The 22,948-nt window shown below is 41.7% G+C and overlaps 1 protein-coding gene across 3 annotated transcripts in view; it reads left to right on the forward strand.

Moving 5' to 3' along the window:
* The window catches only part of lmx1bb (LIM homeobox transcription factor 1, beta b), a 91,065-nt gene extending 73,874 nt beyond the window's left edge, over positions 1 to 17,191 (forward strand). For all 3 annotated transcript variants that reach the window (XM_015043051.1, XM_015043049.1, XM_015043048.1), the window contains 6 exons: positions 7,447 to 7,679; positions 9,787 to 9,962; positions 10,411 to 10,488; positions 10,854 to 10,920; positions 13,691 to 13,852; positions 15,919 to 17,191. In XM_015043051.1, the coding sequence (XP_014898537.1) occupies positions 7,447 to 7,679; positions 9,787 to 9,962; positions 10,411 to 10,488; positions 10,854 to 10,920; positions 13,691 to 13,852; positions 15,919 to 16,076 (874 nt within the window). In that variant the 3' untranslated portion in view covers positions 16,077 to 17,191. The remainder of the gene's footprint in view (positions 1 to 7,446; positions 7,680 to 9,786; positions 9,963 to 10,410; positions 10,489 to 10,853; positions 10,921 to 13,690; positions 13,853 to 15,918) is intronic.
* The last annotated feature ends 5,757 nt before the right edge of the window (positions 17,192 to 22,948 follow it).

The following is a 22,948-nucleotide window of genomic DNA, read 5'->3' on the forward strand; positions in this document are numbered from 1 at the left end:
CTACAGCCTAAAACTTACCTTTACCCTTTTCCTAACCCTAACCATCATATACCTAACCCTAACCAAAACTCAATTCATACCTTAGCCCTAACTCTGACCCCTGACCCAAAAACAGGGTTTCCCCTCGTGGGGACCAGGCTCCGGGCCCCACGAGGAGCAATTGGTCCCCACAACGTAGTATATGTCAGGAAAATCGTCCCCACAAGGTATTACAAACAAACAAACACACACACACATGTTTGTTTTGCTATCTTTGTGGGGACTTTCCATTGACTTCCATTCATTTCTACAGCCTAAAACTTACCTTTACCCTTTTCCTAACCCTAACCATCACATACCTAACCCTAACCAAAACTCAATTCATACCTTAGCCCTAAATCTGACCCCTGACCCAAAAACAGGGTTTCCCCTCGTGGGGACCAGGCTCCGGTCCCCACGAGAAGCGATTGGTCCCCACAACGTAGTATATGTCAGGAAAATCATCCCCACAAGGTATTACAAACACACACACACACACACACACACACACACACACACACACACACACACACACACACACACACACACACACAGCAATATTACTCTATGAAAGAATCAAACAAACATCCAGTTATTTTAAATCAAACCCTAAAAACTGAATTGTTTTTTTTTTATATCTATATTTTCTTTTCATGACCTGCCACATAGGCCTCAAGCCTCACCTCTGCATAATTGGCACAGCCTTAGGTTTTCCTACGAAAAAAAACAGACACACACACACACACACACACACACACACACACACACCCACCCACCCACGCGTGCGTGCGTGCACACGAGCCCATCTTCAAAGTAATAGCTTACAGCTGCTGCCTGGATAATCCTCGTCCTCTCTTTCTTTTGAAGGGATGCGGTGACATAATGGCCCTGGCTATTCTTCGCCTAAATTGTTATGGTATTTCTCAGAGTGTTGTTCAAAAGCAAAAGGGGAGTAGGTGAGGCTGTTGCACGTGTTGGTTAAATGTGGCATGATAGCAGCCAGCCACCTTTCTCCTACCCCCTCCTCCTCCTCATTCGGTCTTCCTCTTTGTTTTCTCTCTCTCTCTTTCTTTCTTATCCTTCTGCTTTTCTTTTATCCCACCCCGTCCTCCCGATGCTCGCTACTGCGGCAGAAGTAATAAATGTAAAAGTCTGCAGAGGAGAAATGGCTGGCAACACGTGGTGCGAGTTTAACATGTTGTCACACTCTTAAGTTGCGCTTAATCTGCTCAAAGGGAGAATGCGGCGGGTCTCTGAAGTGCCTGGATGGAGGGGCGGAAGACGACGAGCCCAGGTCCCCCTGTTGCACTTTTTGTCGGTGCAGCTCATCAGACATAAAAATACTCCTTTGGCTTTTGTTTTCCCCCTCAATGTTTTCAGGGTTTTTTTTTTTTTTTTTTTCTCTCTCTATCTGCACATGTCACCCTCAACAGTGTGATAATCTGTCACACAGAGAAGTGATGTGAGAAAGAGCAGACGAGGGATTACAGGTATGAGATTTGGAAAAAAAAAAAAAAAAGCGACGTAATGATTCCACAGGGGCCGAGGTATGTGCTGAGATGGGCTCTTTTTTTTCCTCATTTATGAGTCCTGTTCCAGGGAGGCCTAGGTAAATATTGACAGGTCTCTGCTTGAGATGCAGCCATTGATCCAGGCGGCGGGGTCTCATCGCTCGATCTGCGCGCTCAGGTGTGGGAGGAGGAGGGAAAAAAAAAAAAAAAAAAGAGCCAGAACAGGAGTTATCATGCTGGTGGTCCCTCTTTGTGTTGTCCTTTTCACGCAGGCTTGACTTGCAACACCGGGCGTCCTGTTACTCAAGCAGATGAATGAATGGAAAGTGGATTTATTTATTTATTTTTTTTTTTAAGCTGGAAACTAGCATCGCTGGAGTCAGGCAGGAACGCGGGAAATTGGTTAAAGACGACCTAACTCACTTCGAGTTTGATTCAGAGCCACTTACGGCGTCGTAGTCGTCTCCGGAGAGTCGGGCGGACTTGATGTCGTCCCCCTGCCTCTGCTCGTGTGTTGTTTTTATTTATGAAATCATAATTTACATCTTCCAGTCTGTCTCCTGCTGGCCGTGCCAGCCCAGCAGCCCCGGCCGCAAACCTCTAATCAGGTAATGTTAGGGAGGTTGAAAGGCGTGCCTCCCCCCACCGCCCCCACCCGGTCAACCTTCACTGCTCACACAGTGGTGTTGTTTTTAAGAGCATTCTTTAGCAGCTGAACTTGGAAAGGTATTAAAGTGGGATTAGGCTCCTCCACAATCCACTGCTTGTGTCATTCAGGGAGTTTGTGTTCCCCTCTCCCCACTGCCGCCTCCCCGCTCCTCCTCTGTTTGATTGTGGCTAGCCGCAGGAGTGGGACCGACTGTGCCTTTCAAAGGATAGGGGTAGGGTTAAATCCTTAGTCCGCTGCTCCCTGCTAATTCTCCTTGTTCCTTAGAGAAGGATTTACTTCTGCTGCCAGCCTCTCAAAGGCCTTCTCTGCCCATCCGAAAAGTCGGCGTTGCCTTCCTGTGGAGGTGTGGTTGCCATAGGAGGGGCGTCACGCATGGCTATTCCATCTGAACCCCGCTGAGAATGGGGACCGGGGGACTGAAAACAGGCAGAAAGTCCGGATTAGACCCGGGGACAAAGCAGGACAGGAAGATTCCAGAAGGGACGAATGGGAATTACAGCAGCAAAAATAATGCAAAGTGACAGAGAGGGGAAATAGAAAAATAATGGCTTACAAGATTAGGCCCAGCGAGGAGAAAAAAAAAGAAGAAAGGAAAAGGGAGCTGAATGAGAATGTTTTCATCCAGATGAGAAGATTTGAGAGAGAGAGAGAGAGAGAGAGAGAGAGAGAGCGGTTGTAGGTGAATGAAGCTCGCCTGATGCGTCAAAACCGTGCTAACAAGTCATTTCCTCAACTTTTTTGCACCCCTTTTGCTGAGCCTAAGCCGCCGATCATTAGCTAAACATTAGAGCTGGAGCTGGGAACTCGTCTTGACAGATTCATCACCTTTGTTTCCCTGATCCCAGCATGTAGCGCACTAATCCCCTCTGAAAACCAGAGAGCATTTCACAATATTCAACTTTTTCCACTGGTGGAATGAGTCGGCGTGAGCTGCGTTGGACTTTAGCAAGAACCTAACGAAGCCACAGACAAATTAACCCAGTGCCGTCCAGTCATATCGTCAGATTCAACTTCAGTTGCAGGTGTTTCAGTGCAGACGAAGTCAGTTTATGTTGTCAAATAGTAAAAAGTCATCTATCGGAGGAAATTCAGCTGCATCGCATCATTTACTTTGCGGCAGTTCCTCATAGAGAGCATGTGGCTGCAGCAGACTGTTGATTGCATCAGGATCACTGGTAAATGGACTGAACCTGAAAGCTGTTAAACCAAAGCCTAATTATACCCGTGATGTGTTTAGATTTTGAAAAATAACCTGTTTCTAATTTGTTTCTAATCGGAAATAAGATGGGCTCCTCTCAAAAGATCTTATATGTCAGTAGGCAATTTTCTTTTACCTTACAGATATTGCATCCTTTTTAAAACAATTATTTGTTAAATATGTAATGAAACAATTGGTGATAAAGACATTGGACAAACTTTCTGAGGGAATCTGTTCGAAGAGGTGCGACTGACAGGATGGAGACGACTGACAGGTGGGGAAATGGAAGTTTATCATCACTGCTTCCAAGCTTTCAGCTGAAAATGAATCTCCTGTCGGAGAGGTGCTTCAAAAACATCAAATCATGACACAGCATCCACGTTATGCTGCTTTGTTTTAGGGATCTTGTGTACTGAAGCTTTGCACATTTTCTTGCTTTTACTGCGCACGTCTGTACAGTGTGTTTTTACGCCGCAGTCGGTGTCTTTGCTGATGCAATTGGAGACAGAGGATCAGCAGGAAAAGTTCAAGAAGGGAGACATTCACCAGCCGGATGAGGAGCATATACAGGCAAAACAGAGACTGGGTTTTGTGGGAGGCATTCTGCTGGATGGGTCACAAACCGACCGCGTTCATCAGAGTATATATTTCTCTCGGGGGGACTTTTATGTGTCCCCAAGTGTAAAAACAAAAAAGAATCGTATTCAAGTTTGTTTGTACTCGGGGGTTTCATTGTATTTTAAAGCAGTGATGTCACACAAACCCAAACCTCAACTCCAAGCACTGCAGACATAAGACAAAGCATCGCATGCCTCCTGTTTTACTTTTGCTGCATTTTGCTGTGTTAGATTGCCACAAACATGCCGGGCATAGTTGTTATAACAGTTTGAGTAATATTTGTACATGGATGAAGATGATTCTAGAAATCTGTTAATAATGAACGTTTTTATAAATACACAGGCTATAGTAGGAAAGTTCCTATTTTCACCTGAAAAAAAGGCCTAAAAACCGTAACGTTTATTCGTCCCCGTTACCCTGCAATATTTTACAAGAATAACAGATGATTATTTACGTGGGCAACAAAACCGACTCTGGTCCCTCGTCCTTCTAAATCCGGCCCTGGATGTGATGTTTCTCTCCTTCTCTGTCGTCCAACTTCCCATCATCTGTTTCTTTATGGACCTAACTTGGTTGTTTAGAGGACAGATCCAGGTTGGCAGGTCAATTCAACAAGAGCGCCGCATGTTTGAGATGCATGCCAGCATTTCTTTCGCAGAGGATTATCCTGGAGGTTTTTCCATAGTTCAATAATAATCTTCTTAACCTATTGTAATAAACGAAAGATTAAAGGATTTTTGAACCTTGCGAGTGCCAACATTGACATCTCTGTTGTTTGACTGCTGCGTGATGGGGGGGGGAAGAAAGAAAAAAAAAAAAAGACCAAGACGCTCTACTTACCTTCTGCTGGAAGAAAGAAGTTGTATTTTAGTGGATAGGCATTGAGGATGTTGCAAAAATAACAAATGAATTGCTCTATAATTAAAAGTTAAGAACAAAAGCGTGTCGGTTCTCGGGACACACACGCACACAGCTGCTCACACATACACACACACGTGTGTTAACACACACACACACACACACACACATTATCAGCACTCAATCAGTACCTATAACTGCATTAGCATGACAAAAACCGTCCTTTGGTTTCTCCTCGCTCTCATATTTACACATTATATTCATCACTATCGTTCAACCCTGTCGCGAAACTGCCGATGATGTCAACTGCTCCCCTCGCCGCCTCCTGCACAATGAAATAGATGTTCACCACAAACAGATAGGCGGTTGCCAGCTGTCTCCCAGACCAGGGCAAACACAGAAGCCACTAATAAATCCAGCTTTTACAGCTGGACAAGATCAACCGCACTCCTCTGCCTTCTTGCTCCGTTTAATGTGGCTTCTTCCGACACAACAGAGTGCGAATTAAATGCCTCTCAGTCACCGATAAAACAATGCAAACATCTTCGCTGAAAGGGTATAAAAGAAGATGGAGGTGTTGTCAGGGGAATGGTGATAGAGGTGGGCGTCGCAGCGCGGGGGGGCAGGGAAGGGTGGGTGGGTGCATGGTGTTAGACTCAGAGATGAGATATGAACGGTAGCCAGCAATGAATCACAGTCTCAGATATGCTATCTGATGCATATAGAGAACTGTGGAAGTGAAAGAAGTAAAGGTGGACCAATCAGGCTTTTCCAAGGCAATGCAAAGTTTCAGTTTTTTTTTTTTTTTTTTTTTTTTTTTTTTTTTTTCTTTCTTCATCTCAGGCCGGACCTGTCGATTGTGATTTCAACTGATAGCATTGGATCCCACAGACAATGAAAGAATACATCAAAACAACAAATGCACGTCACAGTGCATGCAGGTTTCATGTTTATAGACTGAAAACTGTCAGTTCTTAGCTTTGATGCTTTTAATGAAAAGAAATAAAAGAATCTGATTATTATTATCTTTTTTAGCATAGCAGAAAAGGGGAAAGTTGGCTTATTCTGATATATGGGAAAAAAAGAAACTTCTAGCAAAGAGTTGATTGGGGTTTTGTTGTTTGAAGATCGCTGCAGCAGAGCCTGAACCAGCCTCTTTTTTTTTTTTTTTTTAGGTTTTCAAAGGGATTTTGTTTTCCATGACTGAGCTCACTTTGGACTGATGCAGGGTTGGGTCCACCCTAGAAATTTTAACAGATGAGTTGTTGCCAAAGGAGTCACATCCCTTTGACTGCTTAAAGGGGTCAACGAGCCAGTCTTTAAAAAAAAAAAAAAATCCTTTATGACCAACTAAAGCTTCATTGAAGACAGACCACAGATAATTTGAATGAAAAATTAATTCTTAATTTCAAAGAAATACATATAAATTATAGATTCAGCATAATATTTTGTGAGTTTTCTTTATTTTAATAGTGAGAGATGTGACAATAAGACGTAATAAAAATAAAATAATTGCTCTTTTTAGTAATAAATCATTCTCTGCGTAGAGACAGAGCCTAAAAAAAATAAAATTTACACATAATAACTTGTACGTCTCTGCAGGAGTTTCATTCAGTAGTGCAACTTTGATTGATTGATTGATTGCATGCTTTTATATTATGAATAGTTTAAACTGCAAAATTAACAAATCCAGTCATGTTATCACATAAAGTCTATTTTTTTTTCAGATTCTCTTCCAGAAAAATTATAAATGATTCAAAAATAGCCAATCTCAAAAAAAAAAAAAAAAAAAGTCAAGGCAGATGTGTCATAGGACTGCTTAGCACCTCCAGGCCAGCTGGCGGACCAGAGAGCACTAGACTCCTTAAACACAATATCGGTTTCTAAACTTAACTGTAAATATTTTTTGGTAGTTATTTACTTTTTTCTAAATTAACAGCTTTAAAAAAGCTGCTGATTCTTTAATGCTTACATTTCTTATTAGTTTACTATTCACTAAATATAACATTTGTCTTCTATTTGGAGAGTTATGTAATTAATTGATGGTTTGTTGTCAATGTTCTAGTTTATTTAGGTTAAATGAATTGATAAAAACACCTTCTCAAATATATTTTTGAATTAAATAGATTTCATTATTTTATCAATGAACTGTTAAATTTGTACTTATAAGCACAACAAATTCTCCTTACTAGCTTGGAAAGGTGAACTGTGGACAATATTCCAGACCAACTCAGTAACTCAGAATTTCCATTTTGGAAAATAATAATAAAATTAAGTAAAATGTGCAGTGAACCGTTCAAGCAAAACACATTTTATTTTATTTAGCTTTCTGACCTACCTTGTAAACTCTGACACTCAAGATGTTAAGTCCATAAAATGAGACAATTTAAACGAGACACTTGTTGGAGCTGTGGTTCCTGGTTGGCAGCGAGGGTTAGCCAGAATTGGGATTGGGTTTTTCAGCCTTGGTGCCGGCCCCACGTACAAAACCAACGCACAGTGTGCCGTTTTTTTTTTTGTTTTTTTTACAGACATGACATATTAAACAGTACGTTTTTCTCCTCCACCCTCAGGTTGTTTGCCACCAAGTGCAGCGGCTGCATGGAGAAGATCGCCCCCACGGAGTTCGTGATGCGGGCCCTGGAGTGCGTCTACCACCTGAACTGCTTCTGCTGCTGCGTGTGCGACCGCCAGCTCCGGAAGGGTGACGAGTTTGTCCTGAAGGAGGGTCAGCTGCTCTGCAAGATCGACTACGAGAGGGAGAAAGACTTACTCAGCTCAGTCAGCCCGGATGACTCAGACTCAGGTGAGCCCCCCAACCCCCGCCCGGCGCCCCTCTCTCAGCAGGGTGAGAACAGCACTCTGGTGCGATCATCATCCAGCACCGAGGTGTTGCATTCGGTGTGCTCTGCTGCACCACAGCGCACGCCAACAAAGATGCCCTCCATGAGAAAACGAAGCCCACCTTACTTTGTTATTATTAGAATAGTTTTCATAGACGTCTGAGATGCAACGCTTGCACCCGACGGAGCTGAACTTATGTACTCCTGTGGCTCCATCTGGAGCTCTCCGACGGCTTTTCTCGCGTTCATCCGAGCGAGGAGTGTGGCTTTATAATACAGTAGGAAGTGGAAACAGGACAAAGCCAAGCCACCCTGCATTAATGGCTCTCCATGCGTGGGCAGGATCTGGTGCTGGAAAGAATTAAATTACTGTATCACGATGAGTGACAGAAGGATTTGGGGGGCCTTTCTGCAGTAAGCCTTCGCCTCCGCTCTTATCAGCCAGAGTGCTCCTCGCCTATAGACTGCACACACAACGAGGCACCTAGCCAAGCCTCGCTGCTCGCCGCCATCTGGCTTACATTTAGACATTCACAAAAGCGGGAATTTGTCAAATACATCTGTGCCTGTGTCAACTTTTGTCAACTTGTGGGAATATTTGCTCCTTGTCCTCTCTCTCCTCCTCCTCCTCCCCCCCCCATGCTGCCCCCACTCACCCGCCCTCATCCCTCGTTTACTCGCATCCCAGCGCATCACTCACACATGTCTTTGGGAGTCTCCGGGATTTTCGAGGCGGAGAGAATCTCGACACGAGCAGAGGTTAACCTCGGCATGTCGGGGACCAAACGGAGGTTCTCGGTTGAGAAATGTAGAAACATATCAGAACCAGATGACAGGAGACAGTCGGCCGTGGTGTGAGAGCCTCCGTTTTCAGCCTTGAGAGCCCGAAAGTTAGGAACAGCCATGCTGGTTCAAATTTGGAAATACTTGTTTTAAACCCACTTTTGTTTTTACTTAGATTGATGCCAATGGATCAACTTGTCATTGCCGTATCTTCTTTTAGCTTTTTTGGGTTAAGAATTGTTTTTGTTTTACTTCAAACATGGCACTGCAATTTCTTTCTTCTTCTTTTTTTTTTTTTTTGTAGTAGGACTACAATAATATTTGTATCAATTACGGTGCTGGGCCACCATGAAAACACTCAAGGCTGACGTTTTGTTGAATTCAAACGCATATTGTTATCTGGAGACTTTAACTCTCTTCCCAGTTGAGCTTTTTCTTTGTTAAATTGAACTATGACCCCTGGTCAAACCAAAATCACTGAGTGACCTCTTGCTATTTGTTGAGTTCAAATGACCACTTTTCCTCACAGTAAATTATGAGAAGAAAATGTATTTAAATCATCGATTGTCAAAGCCCCTTGTGATGTCATCAAAACAGAAATCAGATTTTGCAGTTTTTTTCTGTAGAGAAGTTTTTAAAAGTGTTATTTTGTGAAAATCCTTCTGTAGTTTTTATTGACAGTTTACCCATTTGAGTGGAAAAAAAAATACACTACACCTATTGATAGATTTTTTTAAAATCAATCAAGATGTAAAGTAGTGGTATAAGAGAACTTGACATTTGTCTGTATCCTGAAAAAGGTTCAAGAACAGAAAACAAATCGAATACAAGATCTGTCGCAGCAGCCTCGGTCTGCCTTTAAAAGCTACGACAAAGTCAAACTTGCTTTTCCTAGAGATGCTTTTCCAATATGAGCCCGCAATGGTTTTTCCATGGCACTCATGAGGTAAGTTTCCTTATCAGAGACTGATTTAGTTTAAATTAGGCAAAGCTGAGAGCAATAAATTACTAATGACACCGCGTCCAGCAGGGTAAAGAAAAAAGATCATTTTTCAGTGTGCTCTCCATTTGCTTCTGAAAGTCTAATCATGCCTCGCTTTTTTCCCCCTTTTGTACAAAATTGATAAACCATCAAAAACACGTGTCGTGTTTGATTGACTGTTTGTGCCTCACCCGACGTCGTGGAATAAAAATATACATTTATCTTCCGTCTGTGCTTTGTCGAAATGTGGGTTCGTTTTGGTGAAACGATGCTCTTCTATTTTTTTTTTTATTTCCCCCCCGCAGAGAAAAGTGACGATGAGGAGCTAGACATCAAGCCAGAGAAAGGAATCGGGAGCCAGGGCAAAGGGGATGACGGGAAGGATCCGAGGAGGCCCAAGAGACCGCGGACTATCCTGACCACTCAGCAGAGACGGGCCTTCAAGGCCTCCTTCGAGGTCTCCTCCAAACCCTGTAGGAAGGTGAGGCACCGCACGGGAAAAACGTCCACGACAAAGTGGGGATTCTTATTTTCTTTTGTTTGGAGCGTAGTGGGGACTTAAAAGCCCTACAGTAGTTTGACACATAAAAAAAAATAAAAAATAAATAAAAAAAATTCTCCTCCACCTCCAAGCTTGAGCTTTGAAGTGGAAAGCTGTTTTCTGTTCGGCAAGGCAGCGGTAACACAGTCCGTCTGCATCAAACGTCACACTGAGATGAGGCGGGGGGGGGGGGGGGTGTTCCTACAAACTTCACCCCGGAAACCCCAAAACAGGAGCAGCAGTCGCTCCAGAACCTTTAGGAATCGATTACCAATAGGCCCCAAAAAGACAGAACCATTCGGTTTTCACTCCAACCAAATAAAAATAAAAAAATGCTATATTTTCTTTTTGTGTGTGTGATGTAACGGTATTTCGTTTTTGTCTTTAGGTGAGGGAGACGTTGGCTGCAGAGACCGGACTCAGTGTTCGAGTGGTCCAGGTGTGGTTTCAGAACCAAAGAGCTAAGGTGAGCGAGACACCAGTTTACAATCCGACTCTCCCCGTCTGAAAGAACTGCCCCGTTCCGTTTTCGCCACTAAATCACCACAACTATGCGTGCGTTAAAACTTATCACCGCATTCCTCTCCCGCTGAAATGCGGAGAACGAGAGCGAAGAGTTGCAAATCTCGCTTAGTCCTGCATTAAATGTCTACGCCCTCCTCTTTGCTGATGATTATCTGGCGAAAACCTTTGATACTCGACAACGAGGCGCGCTGAGATAGAGGTTCCAGGCGGTTCACGCAAGGGTGAACAGCGAGGAGCATCCTTTTTAAATTAAAGACAGCATGTTGGTTTTGGGAGTTCTTCACAACTTTGACTCCTTCGTTTCAGATGAAGAAGTTGGCAAGAAGACAGCAGCAACAACAAGAGCAGCAGAATTCCCAGCGGCTCGGCCAAGGTACTACCTTCATATTCTCGGCACCAGCGGTGGCTGTGCGGGGCCTGGCAAATGTTTTCCTACCCCTTGAACTTTTTTTTTTTTAAATTTTAAAATTTTTTTATTTTTTACAATTTGAAACATCCATGCAACATACAACCATCCATTACTCTCACACCCCTAAATTAAATGAAGCAATATCCCAGCTGAAAGAACATTGTTCCATCCATTATCTGAAAATGGTAATGGTGTCTTACATGTGGAAACTTATAAAGCTGCCACTGCTGCGATGGGATAATCTGTCAGAAGAACAGCTGTTAGACGTGTAGCAAGAAACAACAAAGCTACATGCAGTCTGTTTACAAAGTTATAACAAGCCATGTCGGGAACACAGCAACCATGTGGATGAAGGTACTCTGGTGAGTGAGACCAAAATGAGACATTTAGAGAGGTGTGTGTGCGGCTGCCATTGATGCTGCTAACTACGGGTAACCTGATAAGAGACGTGCTCCATTAAATTTGCAACCGTAAGCAAAACTATTTAGCTCAGGGGAGCCAAATGCAAATGCATACCACTCTGTTCAGATTTGTTTTTGTTTTTTGTTTTTTTTTTTGTAAAAACTTATTGAAAACAAAGTATTCTTTTCATTACTCCTTGCGGTTAATATTAAATCGGTTAAAATTAGATCTCAATGAAATACATAGATGTTTGTGTTTTCAATGTGACAAAATGCGGAAAATGTTGAAGGATGCATATATTTGCAAAGCCCTTTCTAATTAATCCGACAAAACTAAACAATTAAGCTATTTCGAGTTTTGATGTTTGGAAACCGAGAACTCCCTCATTACGTAGCCGTGTTGCACTGTAATCAAATTTGTTAATCAGCGATTACGCAAGGATAACGGATTACAAACACGTCAGCGGGTAAACAACAGCACCACAGAACAAAGTTGGAAATTGTTTTCCGGAGGCAAACAAAAGAAATGACAGACATCATTTTGTATAACCGCTGGAAAGTGAAACGCGGTGGTGGTGGGGGAGGGGGACGGGCTCGAGTATTGAGGCTGCGAGACAGCTTTGTGTCCCTCTTGACACTCAGTCAGCCAAAAGCAGTGTTTGTCAAGGGGAATTGTGGCAGAACTACTGTAGGTTACCATGGAAATGCTAACACAGAGACAGGCGAGCAATCGAGGTATTGGATAGTCGCAGGAGCGTTTCTCAAAAGCAACTGCAGTAGGCAAACAGAGACGGCCCAAGGCGAAAGAACCCTGACCAGCTGTTTTAGACTCTCTATACCAACAGGGGGCCCCCAGTAGCACCAGAGTTATCTAGCAAATGAGGTTTATAAATGCACATGATTTTGTAGGCTTCTAAATATTTGGAAACCTGGTCTAATGATCAATATGTGGTGATTTGTTGTCATGGTTTTGTTAAAATGTGCTTGAAAATGGAAAATGTGTTATCACAGGTTGAAGGGAATCCACTTGAACTGAAGCCAGCAGCAAATTGTCAACTTAACAGGACTTAGCTTAGCTAATGAGGATAATGACCTGATTGAATTCCTTTATGAATAAGTAAATATATATTTTTAATTTTACAACTGCTCTTTGTTATATTATATCACAGATAAATTACAATCTTGAAATCAAGCACACAGTCAGTGCACTCAGACTGTTGTCTTTTTTTTAAACGTAGAATATATTTTAATTGGATTGAAAAAAAATGTCTCTTTAAGTTCAAAATACAGGATATTTATATTGAAGCCTCTTATTTTGAAGCTTTTTAGTAAGTTCTGACTCTGGTTATGTCATTTTAAAATGGAGTTCAAAAGTTTATTATACTAAATTACATTAAAACTACAAATCCAATAGAAATTCCAGTCTGAGTGATGCATCAGTGATAATTGCGCAAATCGGCCTCACTGTCTTTTTTATATAGGATATACGTCAATCTCCTAAGACTTTTTTCTAAGTAAGCTTTGAACAGGCTAGTAACTTAGTAACAGCTTTGCTGCTTTTAACTGCATCTTTTCTTTTCAGCTGCAGACATGAGCACAAACCACCAAACATGATGTCAATACTACGAATTAATGATGGTCTCAAACATTGTCTCTTAAAGGCCAAATTGGAGGCAACGTGAATTTCTGTTTAATAACGTCCATCCTGTACTCTGTCAATACTGGGGCAGAATTATTATCAAAATAAGGAAACGTGTTTTCCATATCTTTATGTATGCACACCTTGAACCAAGAGCCATCAGTGTGCAAATTCATGGGAGACGGATGTGATTTAAGCAAGACACAACTGGTTACCGTCTAGTTCTACAGCACAGTCACAATTAGTAAATTAGAATATGTGTTGAGAAGAAGTTTGTTTGTTAAACCTGCTTTTCATGAAGCCCAAATTTCTGGATCAAAAATGTTTTTTATTGATCCATTATGATCTTAAACGTTATTTTTTTATATAAGGATCAAAAAGAAAATCATCATAATTACGATAAAAATCTCGAAAGCATCGGTCTGTGTGTAATTGATCTATGTAACGCGTTTCACTTAGTGAGTCGAGTTACTGCCATAAAACAATATTCAGATTCAGTCAACAAGACTGAATGGTTGGTTACAGTAGATTGACAACACAAAGAGGATATTACTTAAGGTGTGAATCCAGTTCTTTTCTTTTGGAGGCCTTCTGCCATGGGCTTACATTCGTTAAGTCTTTTTTTTTTTTCTTTTTTTGCTTCATTAAAGGTGTTTTATGTAAGTACATGTTTTTGTTTTTCCATTCGCTGCAGAGGTGATGTCCAATCGGATGGAGGGGATGATGAACTCCTTTACACCGCTGGCTCCCCCTCAGCAGCAGCTGGTCACCATGGATCAGAACGGCTACAGCACAGACCCGTTCCAGCAGGGGCTCACCCCCCCACAGATGCCTGGGGACCATATGAACCCATATGGTGAGCATCCGCCTCCCACGAGACGAACACATGCCCGTCCCGTAACCAGCCCCACGGCCCCCTCTGTGCGGGACATGTTCCCTGGCCACAGCTCCCTGATTTAAGGCGCTCCCCCGAGAGGAGCGAGCAGCATCTCCTCCCACATGAGATAACACGACTGTTCTCATAAACTCTCGGGGTTTTGAAGTGTGCTTTCAGATCTGTTTAATACGGTTTCGACTCCATGCCTCCACTTCTAAGAGATGCCTTGTCACTGATGATGTTTCCTAATGTCGGCAGAAACATGTGGCTTGGCGCAGGCCGCCGCCCGAGATGCACCGCAGTCCGAGGAGGGTGAGATAATGGAGGAGCAGGAGCGGGAAGACAACAAGCCTCCGATTTCTGTTTGATACGAGACGGAATTAAAATGCAAATAGAGGCAGGGCGGGAACATGAGTCGATCGACGTTCGAGTCCACGGGACGTAACTGGAACAGCACATTTCTGAGTGATGTCCTCAACGTGTCCCAGTGGGACCGTTTCCCGAAGTTCATAACTTCCTTATAATTTGCTCCCATTTAGTTCTTCGCGGCAGTAAGAAACCAAATCCCTCGTCTCATCACTCTCCTTTGGTTTGGGGAGCAGAACAATATTGGCAAGGCATTAAAAGATATCTCTCAAAACGCTGTCCCCGTTTTGTGCAACACTATCATTAAGATCCAGAGTGTAATAAAGTTAACTATTCCCCCCAGAGAAATAACACATTGAGGTTTTTATGAAAGGCGTAAACAGTTGCTATTAACCAGATCTTTTAAGAGGGTGCCCCTTGTTTACATGCTCCCTCGCTGCCTTTCAATCGTACCGGGGAGGGCAGCAAAAAGTGAGCTTTGATGATATCTAACAAAAGTCTTCTCGCAATTGTGATGACACACAACAGCTATTTCTCAAAGTGACTATTAGTAATTATAATTTTCCAACTCTGCTATAAATCTTAAATACAAGGCTGCTGTGATTTTATAGTCATAGCCCAGTGTTTAATTTATTTATTTTTTTTTTTTGGTCTGATGTCTCTCCCTCTGAATGGACAATGCTGGTATCAAGATGTATCAGCTTCGGAAATACCCATGTTACGCTATTTTGCATCTCTGTTGAGTTCCAAAACTACATTTATATATCGTTGATTCACAACAAACGTCTGAAGTCATTTTACAAGACAGATTCAGTTTCTGTACATATATATAAAGCCAACTTATTCCCATGATATAGGTAATTTCAAAGTCGTTACATGTGTTCATATTTGATCCAGGTCATAAAATAATGTAGTCAAGTTCTGTTTATTACGCCACTTGGTAAAATGTTTTACATTTAAGGAAACCTGTAGTCGATAGCCTCAAACCCTTCAAAACTGACACATTTTACAGAACTTTAATGTCTTCTCAATCCTCTTCAGTTCCTCATATTTAGACCTGCATGGTAAGTTCTACTCAATACGCCAGCATATATGAAAAAAATAAGAAACAATGTGGCAGCAGCTTGAAATGTTCCTGCATACCATTCCACAGCATCAGAGTGTATTAATGAGATGGCAGTCAAAGTGCAGGAGAGGCAAAAGCTTAGTTCAGTTGGAAGGAACTAAATGTTTCTCCACACGCCTGCTCAGCTGGCTAAGGACGCATTTATTTCTTGTTTACAAGAAAAATAAAAGTAGTCATGTTGCAAGCAGCGTGCCCGTCATGTCAGTGAATATTAGCTTGTTTTTCCGGTGCTACTGTATCGTATTTTTTTTTCCGTTCTGCTCTTGATAATTTGCATAACAGTGCTTAGAGACTGCTACTACATTTGGTGTGTATGTGTTTTTTATAGTTTATGTATTTAAAAAAAAAACAATAAAGAAATGTCACACATATTGAAACTGTCCTTAAAAAGGTTTTAGCAGTAGTATGAAATATTGCTACTTTTCTCTTAAGCGGTTACATCATGCTATACATTTTTAGTCAACACCTTGTGGTATTTTTTTTTAAACCTTACTCCAGAACAGGCTCGCTTTGAATTCTGACGACTGATCGCCCCCATGTCCTCTCCTCACAGGTAACGACTCTGCGTTCCACGACATAGACAGCGACACGTCTTTAACCAGCCTCAGCGACTGCTTTATGGCGTCCTCAGAAGTCAACTCCATGCAGGCCCGCGTGGGAAACCCCATCGACCGCCTCTACTCAATGCAGAACTCTTACTTTGCGTCATGAAAAAGAGCGGATCAAAAATTGTCGCCGTTAAGAATAAAAAAAAAGAAAAGAAAAAAAGCAGAGAGAAGTAAAAAACAAAACTGCCCATCTCAACCTACTACGGCGCGATGGCGTGGGGTTCCTACACTTCTATGGACATGAAGAGACGACCCCCTTCCAGCAGCTCCTGGTTACGCACGGAAGCTAATGAAAAGATAGCTAAACCACTTTGATGTAGGAGAGTGAAGAACGGCGGGGACTTACACAGGACTTAAATATTCTTAGAGATTATTTGGTAGGATTGCTTATTCCTCACTCTTTTCTTTGTTCACTTAAAGAAAACAAGTAGATACGGAAGTCACTGATGAAAACCTGTCAAGCCAAATAATATGCTGAGTTTATACAGTGCATGATCAATTGTAAACTAACTTTTTGTAAGCCCCTCCCTCCCTGGTTAAGATGTGGTGTTTGGACTATTTCTTCTTCACACTACATGGACTTCCATGTTCACCGTTAGCATTTGATCACTTGCCATAGATTTAGGTATTGTGTTAATAGTATATAGATGCAGCATGTCTGCAAGAGTGACTGTACATTCGTGTGCGTATGAGCGTTTGTGACGAGAAAGAAACGTGTAGAGGAGTTAAAAACTAAAAAAGAAAAAAAAAATAAATGAAATAAAGAGGCGGACGTGTAGGATCAGTGAACTGTAAATAGTTTCCCCGGACAAATTGGATGTGCATGTTAGAAATGGAAAGCATTCTATTTATTTAACTATAACAGGCTCTTGAAGGTACATATTAAACGTGAAAAGCTTTATTTAAAAAGGACAGCTTTTTTTGGAGCAGTTAGTGAGTTCACGAGAATCACATCACATCTGTATGCCATTTTTAAATATGAAGATTAACCCTTTTGTTTTTTGTTTTTTTTTTGTTTTGTTTTTTTCTCCCAGCCAAGCTGTAAATGAGCAACATAGCTATTTATTTCGTACAGACCTTTTTTTTGTGTCATTGTCCGATGTACATTCTCAAAATGTTCAAGTTGCTAATTGACCAAAGTTGACTGGTTTGATGAATAAACAATGTCTTTTTTTCCTGATAACATTAAATAAATGCCATCTGTGACCATTTACATGTTTAATGGTGTTAGCCCAGTATTATTTGTGTGACTGAAGAGTTCTATTAAAGGTCTTCCAATATGTCAGATTATTTTCATTTCTGGTACTGATGTAGCCATCATGTCAGGAAACGATATGAAATATTCCCCTTCACTTTACATTGGCATTCAACATGAAAAAACAGATACCTTTACTCTTCATCTGGCTTACAAGGTAGACGCATACCCGACATCAGAGTGGTAGCTTCATTATCGTGACTGCTCATGGTTGTTAGCCTCACAGAGCTTTCAGAAGTCATAAATCAATCCTTTTGGTCAGCCGCTGGCCTAAATACCGAAAAGGGTTCCTGCTCCTGTGTGTGACACGTCCATACGAGAATGAGGATACAGACGAATAAATATGTTATGCAGCGCTTGTGAGGTCAAGGAAGTTCAGGTGACACACCAATACAGCTGCACACTCCACCTATAACCCCTCTGGCTGTCAGGCGGCTGACTTGAAGAACCACCTGGGAGCTTTATCTCTCTCTTGACAGCTTTTCATGTGGACAGGCAAGCGCCCGCCCACTGTCTGTGTAGTCACGTGCGTAAACTGACAAAGTTTGTGCTGAAGAAGTTCAAAGAACTAATTCTACACTCATGCATGAACTTAGTCATTTTGGGTACTCTAACTGATTTTAAGGTAGCGACAATAAAAACTGTGACCGGGATAAATAAAGTGTCTAAGGTTTAGTCACCCCTGCCAGACTTGAACAGCTACGGTAGATTAATATTATCGCTGCATTGGATTTGACTTGGGCTGCACAGTGGTGTAGTAAGTTGCACTGTTGCCTTGCAGCAAGATGGTCCTGTGCATGGTGGGTTCTCTCCGGATACTCCGGCTTCCTCCCATAGTCCAAAAACATGACTGTCAGGTTTACTGGTTTCTCCAAATTGTCCCTAGGTGTGAATGTGTGTGCGCATGGTTGTTTGTCCTGTCTGTCTCTGTGTTGCCCTGCGATAGACTGGCGACCTGTACAGGTGACCCCGCCTCTCGCCCGGAACATTAGCTGGAGAGGCACCAGCAACCCTCCTGACCTCATTAAGGGACAAGGGTGTCAGAAAATGGATGGATTTGAATTGGACTGTAAAGAATTTGTGTTCTAGCTGCATTGGGACTTACTGTTGTTTGGTGCTGACTATGGTAGCAATACAAGCTGATAAAAGTCTATTTTTGTTCCATCTGTTCGAACACTAAAGGAACATGTAGTAGTACGATGTGTATCACTGGTTAGATAGGCTGTAAACCAGCAGACGTCCAAAACAAATGTTTCTTACTGCGACTTCCACGATTGTTTCATGTGTGTTTGCTATATTGAACTTTAAGAGTGTTTGCCTCACAAAAAGTACACACTGGCTATCTTGAAATACAAACAAGCGAAACCATGGGAACACAAAAACCTTTACTAAAAATAGAGCATTTGAAATCTGTTCAGTTTGTTAGATCCATACCAGATGTCAAGTAGCAAACGTAGGTCTGAATTATAGGTGTTGAGGCTGCCAAACATTTATTACATGGCTATGGAGAACCACTTGTTGCTGTCAGTGTAGCACACAACCAGTTTGCGTCTAGCTGAGTAAGAAGTGTCTCAGTGGCATCTCAACCCCTCATGTTGGATATGGGCCCATTGTGATTCATAGACAGACAGAAAGTAGGGCTATGTAGCCTGGAAACATGCTAGCTAGCTAAGACGTGAGCTAATTCAAATTTTTTTTTTTTTTCTTTCCAAGAAGTCAGAGCTGGAAACCTCACACCTGAGTTTAGTTCTAAATAAAGAAAAACGATGGGATGGATGTAGCTGCTGGATGTGGAACTCAGGGCTTTCAGATGTCAGAGTTCAGTGGCTGTTCTTGTGTTTTTATGTATGAAGATCCAACCTCCAATTCTGCCAATATTGGCAGTTTAGCACCTTAATGCCAGATAGACAGTGATAGTGACTCACAGTCCAAAAATAGTTGGTCCTTGTAGCTTGACTGCTATGTAAGACATGAGCTAAATAGACAAAATAGCTTTGTGTACATACACGTGTCCCTTTGTACGACATGGACTCCGGGAGGACAATGGGCAGGTTTGCATCAGGTTTCTTGTTTATTTAAGGATTAATCTGTGAAAGACGGAGCAAACACGAATAACAAAGAATCCCATTTACAGTAAACACAGATAGGACTGCCATGCACACGTTGTGTTTGAGTGGAATAGACAGTACAATTGGCTTAAACTGGTCCTTTTCAAGGCAGCCAGGTGAGATTACAGAGAGGTGTTTTAGTGGAGGGAAGGACTGAGGGCCCTACTGCTGACAACATCGAGAAAAAGTGAGCGTAGACCTAGAAGGAAAAATGCTCTCACATCGAAACTTTGTTTCTTATGGCTTTAAAGTTCCACGATGTATTTCAGCTGTGAAGAATTTGAAAACAATAACCTTTTTATCATTACATTTTTGAGAAATGTCTGTAAATGTGATAGTTTAGAAACTTAAAAAAACAACAACTCTATATTGCACTACCATCTATAGACATGCACAGAAATATTTGATGCTTTTACCAGCAATTTTGTTGTTATATTGTTTTGTTGTATAAAATATATAGCAAGAACCCGTTACCGGATTACTGCAGTAAACTTGCTTTGCACTCAGCAGTCGTCAATATTTTACACACAGAGGAATGAAAGAGCAAATCTCCATTACTTTTACAGAAAGAATTTTTCAAGTGAGAAGCGAGGAGGCTGAGACGACTACACCTCTGCAGCTAAGCTACTAGCCTACAGTGTTTACTCCTTGCTGCAGACATGGCAGATTTGATCTAAAACCACCTCGGTTGCGCTCATCTAATAGTACCTGCTAGATTTCAACGTCACGTAGCCAAGAGAAATTGTTCATATGGACAGGAATGTCTGGGACCGGCTACTGAGAACTGCAACTGAAAAATCGGTAATGGTGGAGGTATTCATCATGACAGAGCTCCCGACTTCAAACATTATTGTCGGACTAACGAGGATGTCGACATAACGTACCGATGTAGACGTTCTAGCCAAATTCAAGTATGGGTTTGGCTATTTCAAACCAGTTATTACAGAACAGTCTGTTCTTGGCTCCTGTTTGCACCATTGTTACCAACATAAAAGTGCAAATGACTCAATCTTGTAGGAACACTTTAAATCTCTTTTCTGCAGTAGATAGCTTTGATAAATGTTAACCGCCTAACCGTCTCACCCAGCGACAGCGGTCAATGGTCAAGGAGTTTCACCCAGCCACCTGCTTTGAACACATCAATAAGCTAAAGTAGTTAGAAAACCATCAGCGTTTACTATACAGGTTTCACTTTTAGCTAAAAGTCCCAGTTTAACTCCCCACTTACTCATGTCTCCTGTTCAGACATGCATCAATATTTAAAATATTTATTTTTTTTCTTTCTTTATTGCAGTTGCATTAAACAGTACTTAAAGTAACTGTTGAGCTCACCGCACAGGTTCACCACATGGTTTGAATCCAGTGACTAAACTGGCAACGGAAGAAGGTCGGAGTTTGTATCTGCTGAGTCATTTCTGTCTTTATTTGGCAATTTTGGATCGTTATTCTGCTGAAAGTGATCCAAACCGTTTTCAGTTTTCTGGTAGCGTCTACCAGCTTTTTTTTTCTATTTCCAAGAGTTGATCACAGGTTGTTCTCTAACAAACTTCACTGAGTCTTTTAAAGGGAAACAGGCCCCCATTATCACAGATCCATCTTGACCATGCCTTCTGTTATACCAGCAGAAACTATACAGGAAGTCAGTCACAAATACTGCAGCTCACCAGTCGTATCGTTTCTCTAAGTGGGTGGGTTTTGTAATCACGTTAGTGACAAATTCTGTACTATACGATCTTAATATCACCTAGCCAAAGCTCATAGTTCTAGTTAGAGTTCTGGTATGTTTGTGTTGGTAGGGCATATAAAAGTTTTTCTTCTTTTTCTGGTTCGTGGCCCAAAATCCAGGCTGCCACTCAGTGCTGCAGTTAGTAGGAGAAATATGAATTGCTGTGTTGTTTGTTCTAGTTCCAGGGGCTCAAAACCTGTTTTCAACTATTGCTCTGACTCACATGGGAAGTTTTGAGATACTCTGATCCACTTCAGCTTTCCTCTTTCATTTGAGAGACGGAATCTGGTTTTCTCAATTATTGTTGGAAGGAAAATGAAGCAAGCACATATTTGCATTTATGTACAACCTCATCTAGTTTGCCGATCCTCGCAACGTTCAGCGCTTGTCTATTGCTCAAGTCCCCTTTGAAGTCGTATTTCTAACTTGCGACGTTATCATGAACCACAGCATAACAGTTCAGTATACCTACCTCATTTTTAAAATGCAGTAAAACTTGGACAAACTTTTAATCTGCACAGAAAACAATACATAGCTGTAACCAGATATTTCTATGCACTGTTTTTCTCACTGTCTGACATTAGAGCAGCTGGGATGGTCAAAAATGATTCCAAATGACAGAAGTATTGACTTTTTTTATTTATTTATTTATTTTAAACTTTATTTAAATTTGGTCAAATTAGAATTAGAAATTTCCATGGTGTCCCACAAATAAGTAGTGTGTTACTGTTTAACTAAAATTTTGTGTTCAATTTATGAGAATAATGATATCAGGATCTAGGCTTACTCATAATGTCAACAAATTCTCTTGAATAAAACGGTAAACGGTATCCCAAGATACAAAAAGTGTCATAAAGAGGGTAACAAGCTTTTATTTGATTTATTTATTTTTTAAAGGTGAATGTAAATGTGTGCTTAAAGCTTCATAAATCCTAATGTAATGTTGTTCTCATTTGGAAAAGGCCACTAGCTTTGCGCATGTAGCGTTAGATTAGATTTGTCTATGCTCTAAATTCAGGTGTTGAATATAGAGAAGCAGGGGAAAGAGACTGGAGTGAATCAAATTTACGGATTTCAAAATGTTTATTGGATTAGCTGTTTAGGGGGCGTCCCTTTACACCTCCTGCTTTCTTTTTTTTTCTCTTTTTTTTCCCCCACTGGCTTCCGACTTTCCGCAGTTCATGCCCCAAGTCAAGAAAACTGTCAAGAAAATGAATGAAAGTCATCTATGCTGCCACTTATTCACTGGCTCTCAGTTGGACGTGAATCCACCGAAGAGGCTGAGGTAAGCGTGGCCTCGATATGAAAACAGCCGCCCCCGAAACCTGAGCTGGAGACACACAAACTCACGGCAAGCCGAGAGTCGCCCTTCAGAGCTCTGTTCACACATTTACTCTTCTGCACTTCTGGCACCACGTAGGAAATGAGTCTAGCGACAATATTTTCATTAGATAACCAAAATCCTGAAATTTTCCAGCCGGAGACACAATTGTAAGTTTGTGATTCAGTTACACCGCCGGCCTCACTCGCCGAGCGCACGGAAAAACACATGGAGCTCAGTTTATTGTTCGGGGTAATTTAAAGCAAGATTCTGAGTGGCCAGCTAATAAAAGCACAGCGTGAACTAGGACAGAAGCTGAACCTTCTTCATCAGATCCATTCCACCAGGCCGTGCAGCGTGTAGTTTCAACCGGCCATTGTTTTTAGGATTTATTGTAGCTGTAATTGACATTCCAAATTGGCGTTTCTCAACGGCGCATTCACAACAGACCAATATTACATTTTAACTAACCCAACCCAATTAATTATTGCCTTGCCAAGCCTTTCAGACACTTGTGGCTTCAGCACAGTCTAGATTTCTTTTCATGATTCTGCTGGGTTCACAG

This window comes from Poecilia latipinna, unplaced genomic scaffold (genome assembly GCF_001443285.1).
Source record: "Poecilia latipinna isolate Pla-1442-1.1 unplaced genomic scaffold, P_latipinna-1.0 Scaffold613, whole genome shotgun sequence".
Classification (NCBI taxonomy): domain Eukaryota; kingdom Metazoa; phylum Chordata; class Actinopteri; order Cyprinodontiformes; family Poeciliidae; genus Poecilia; species Poecilia latipinna.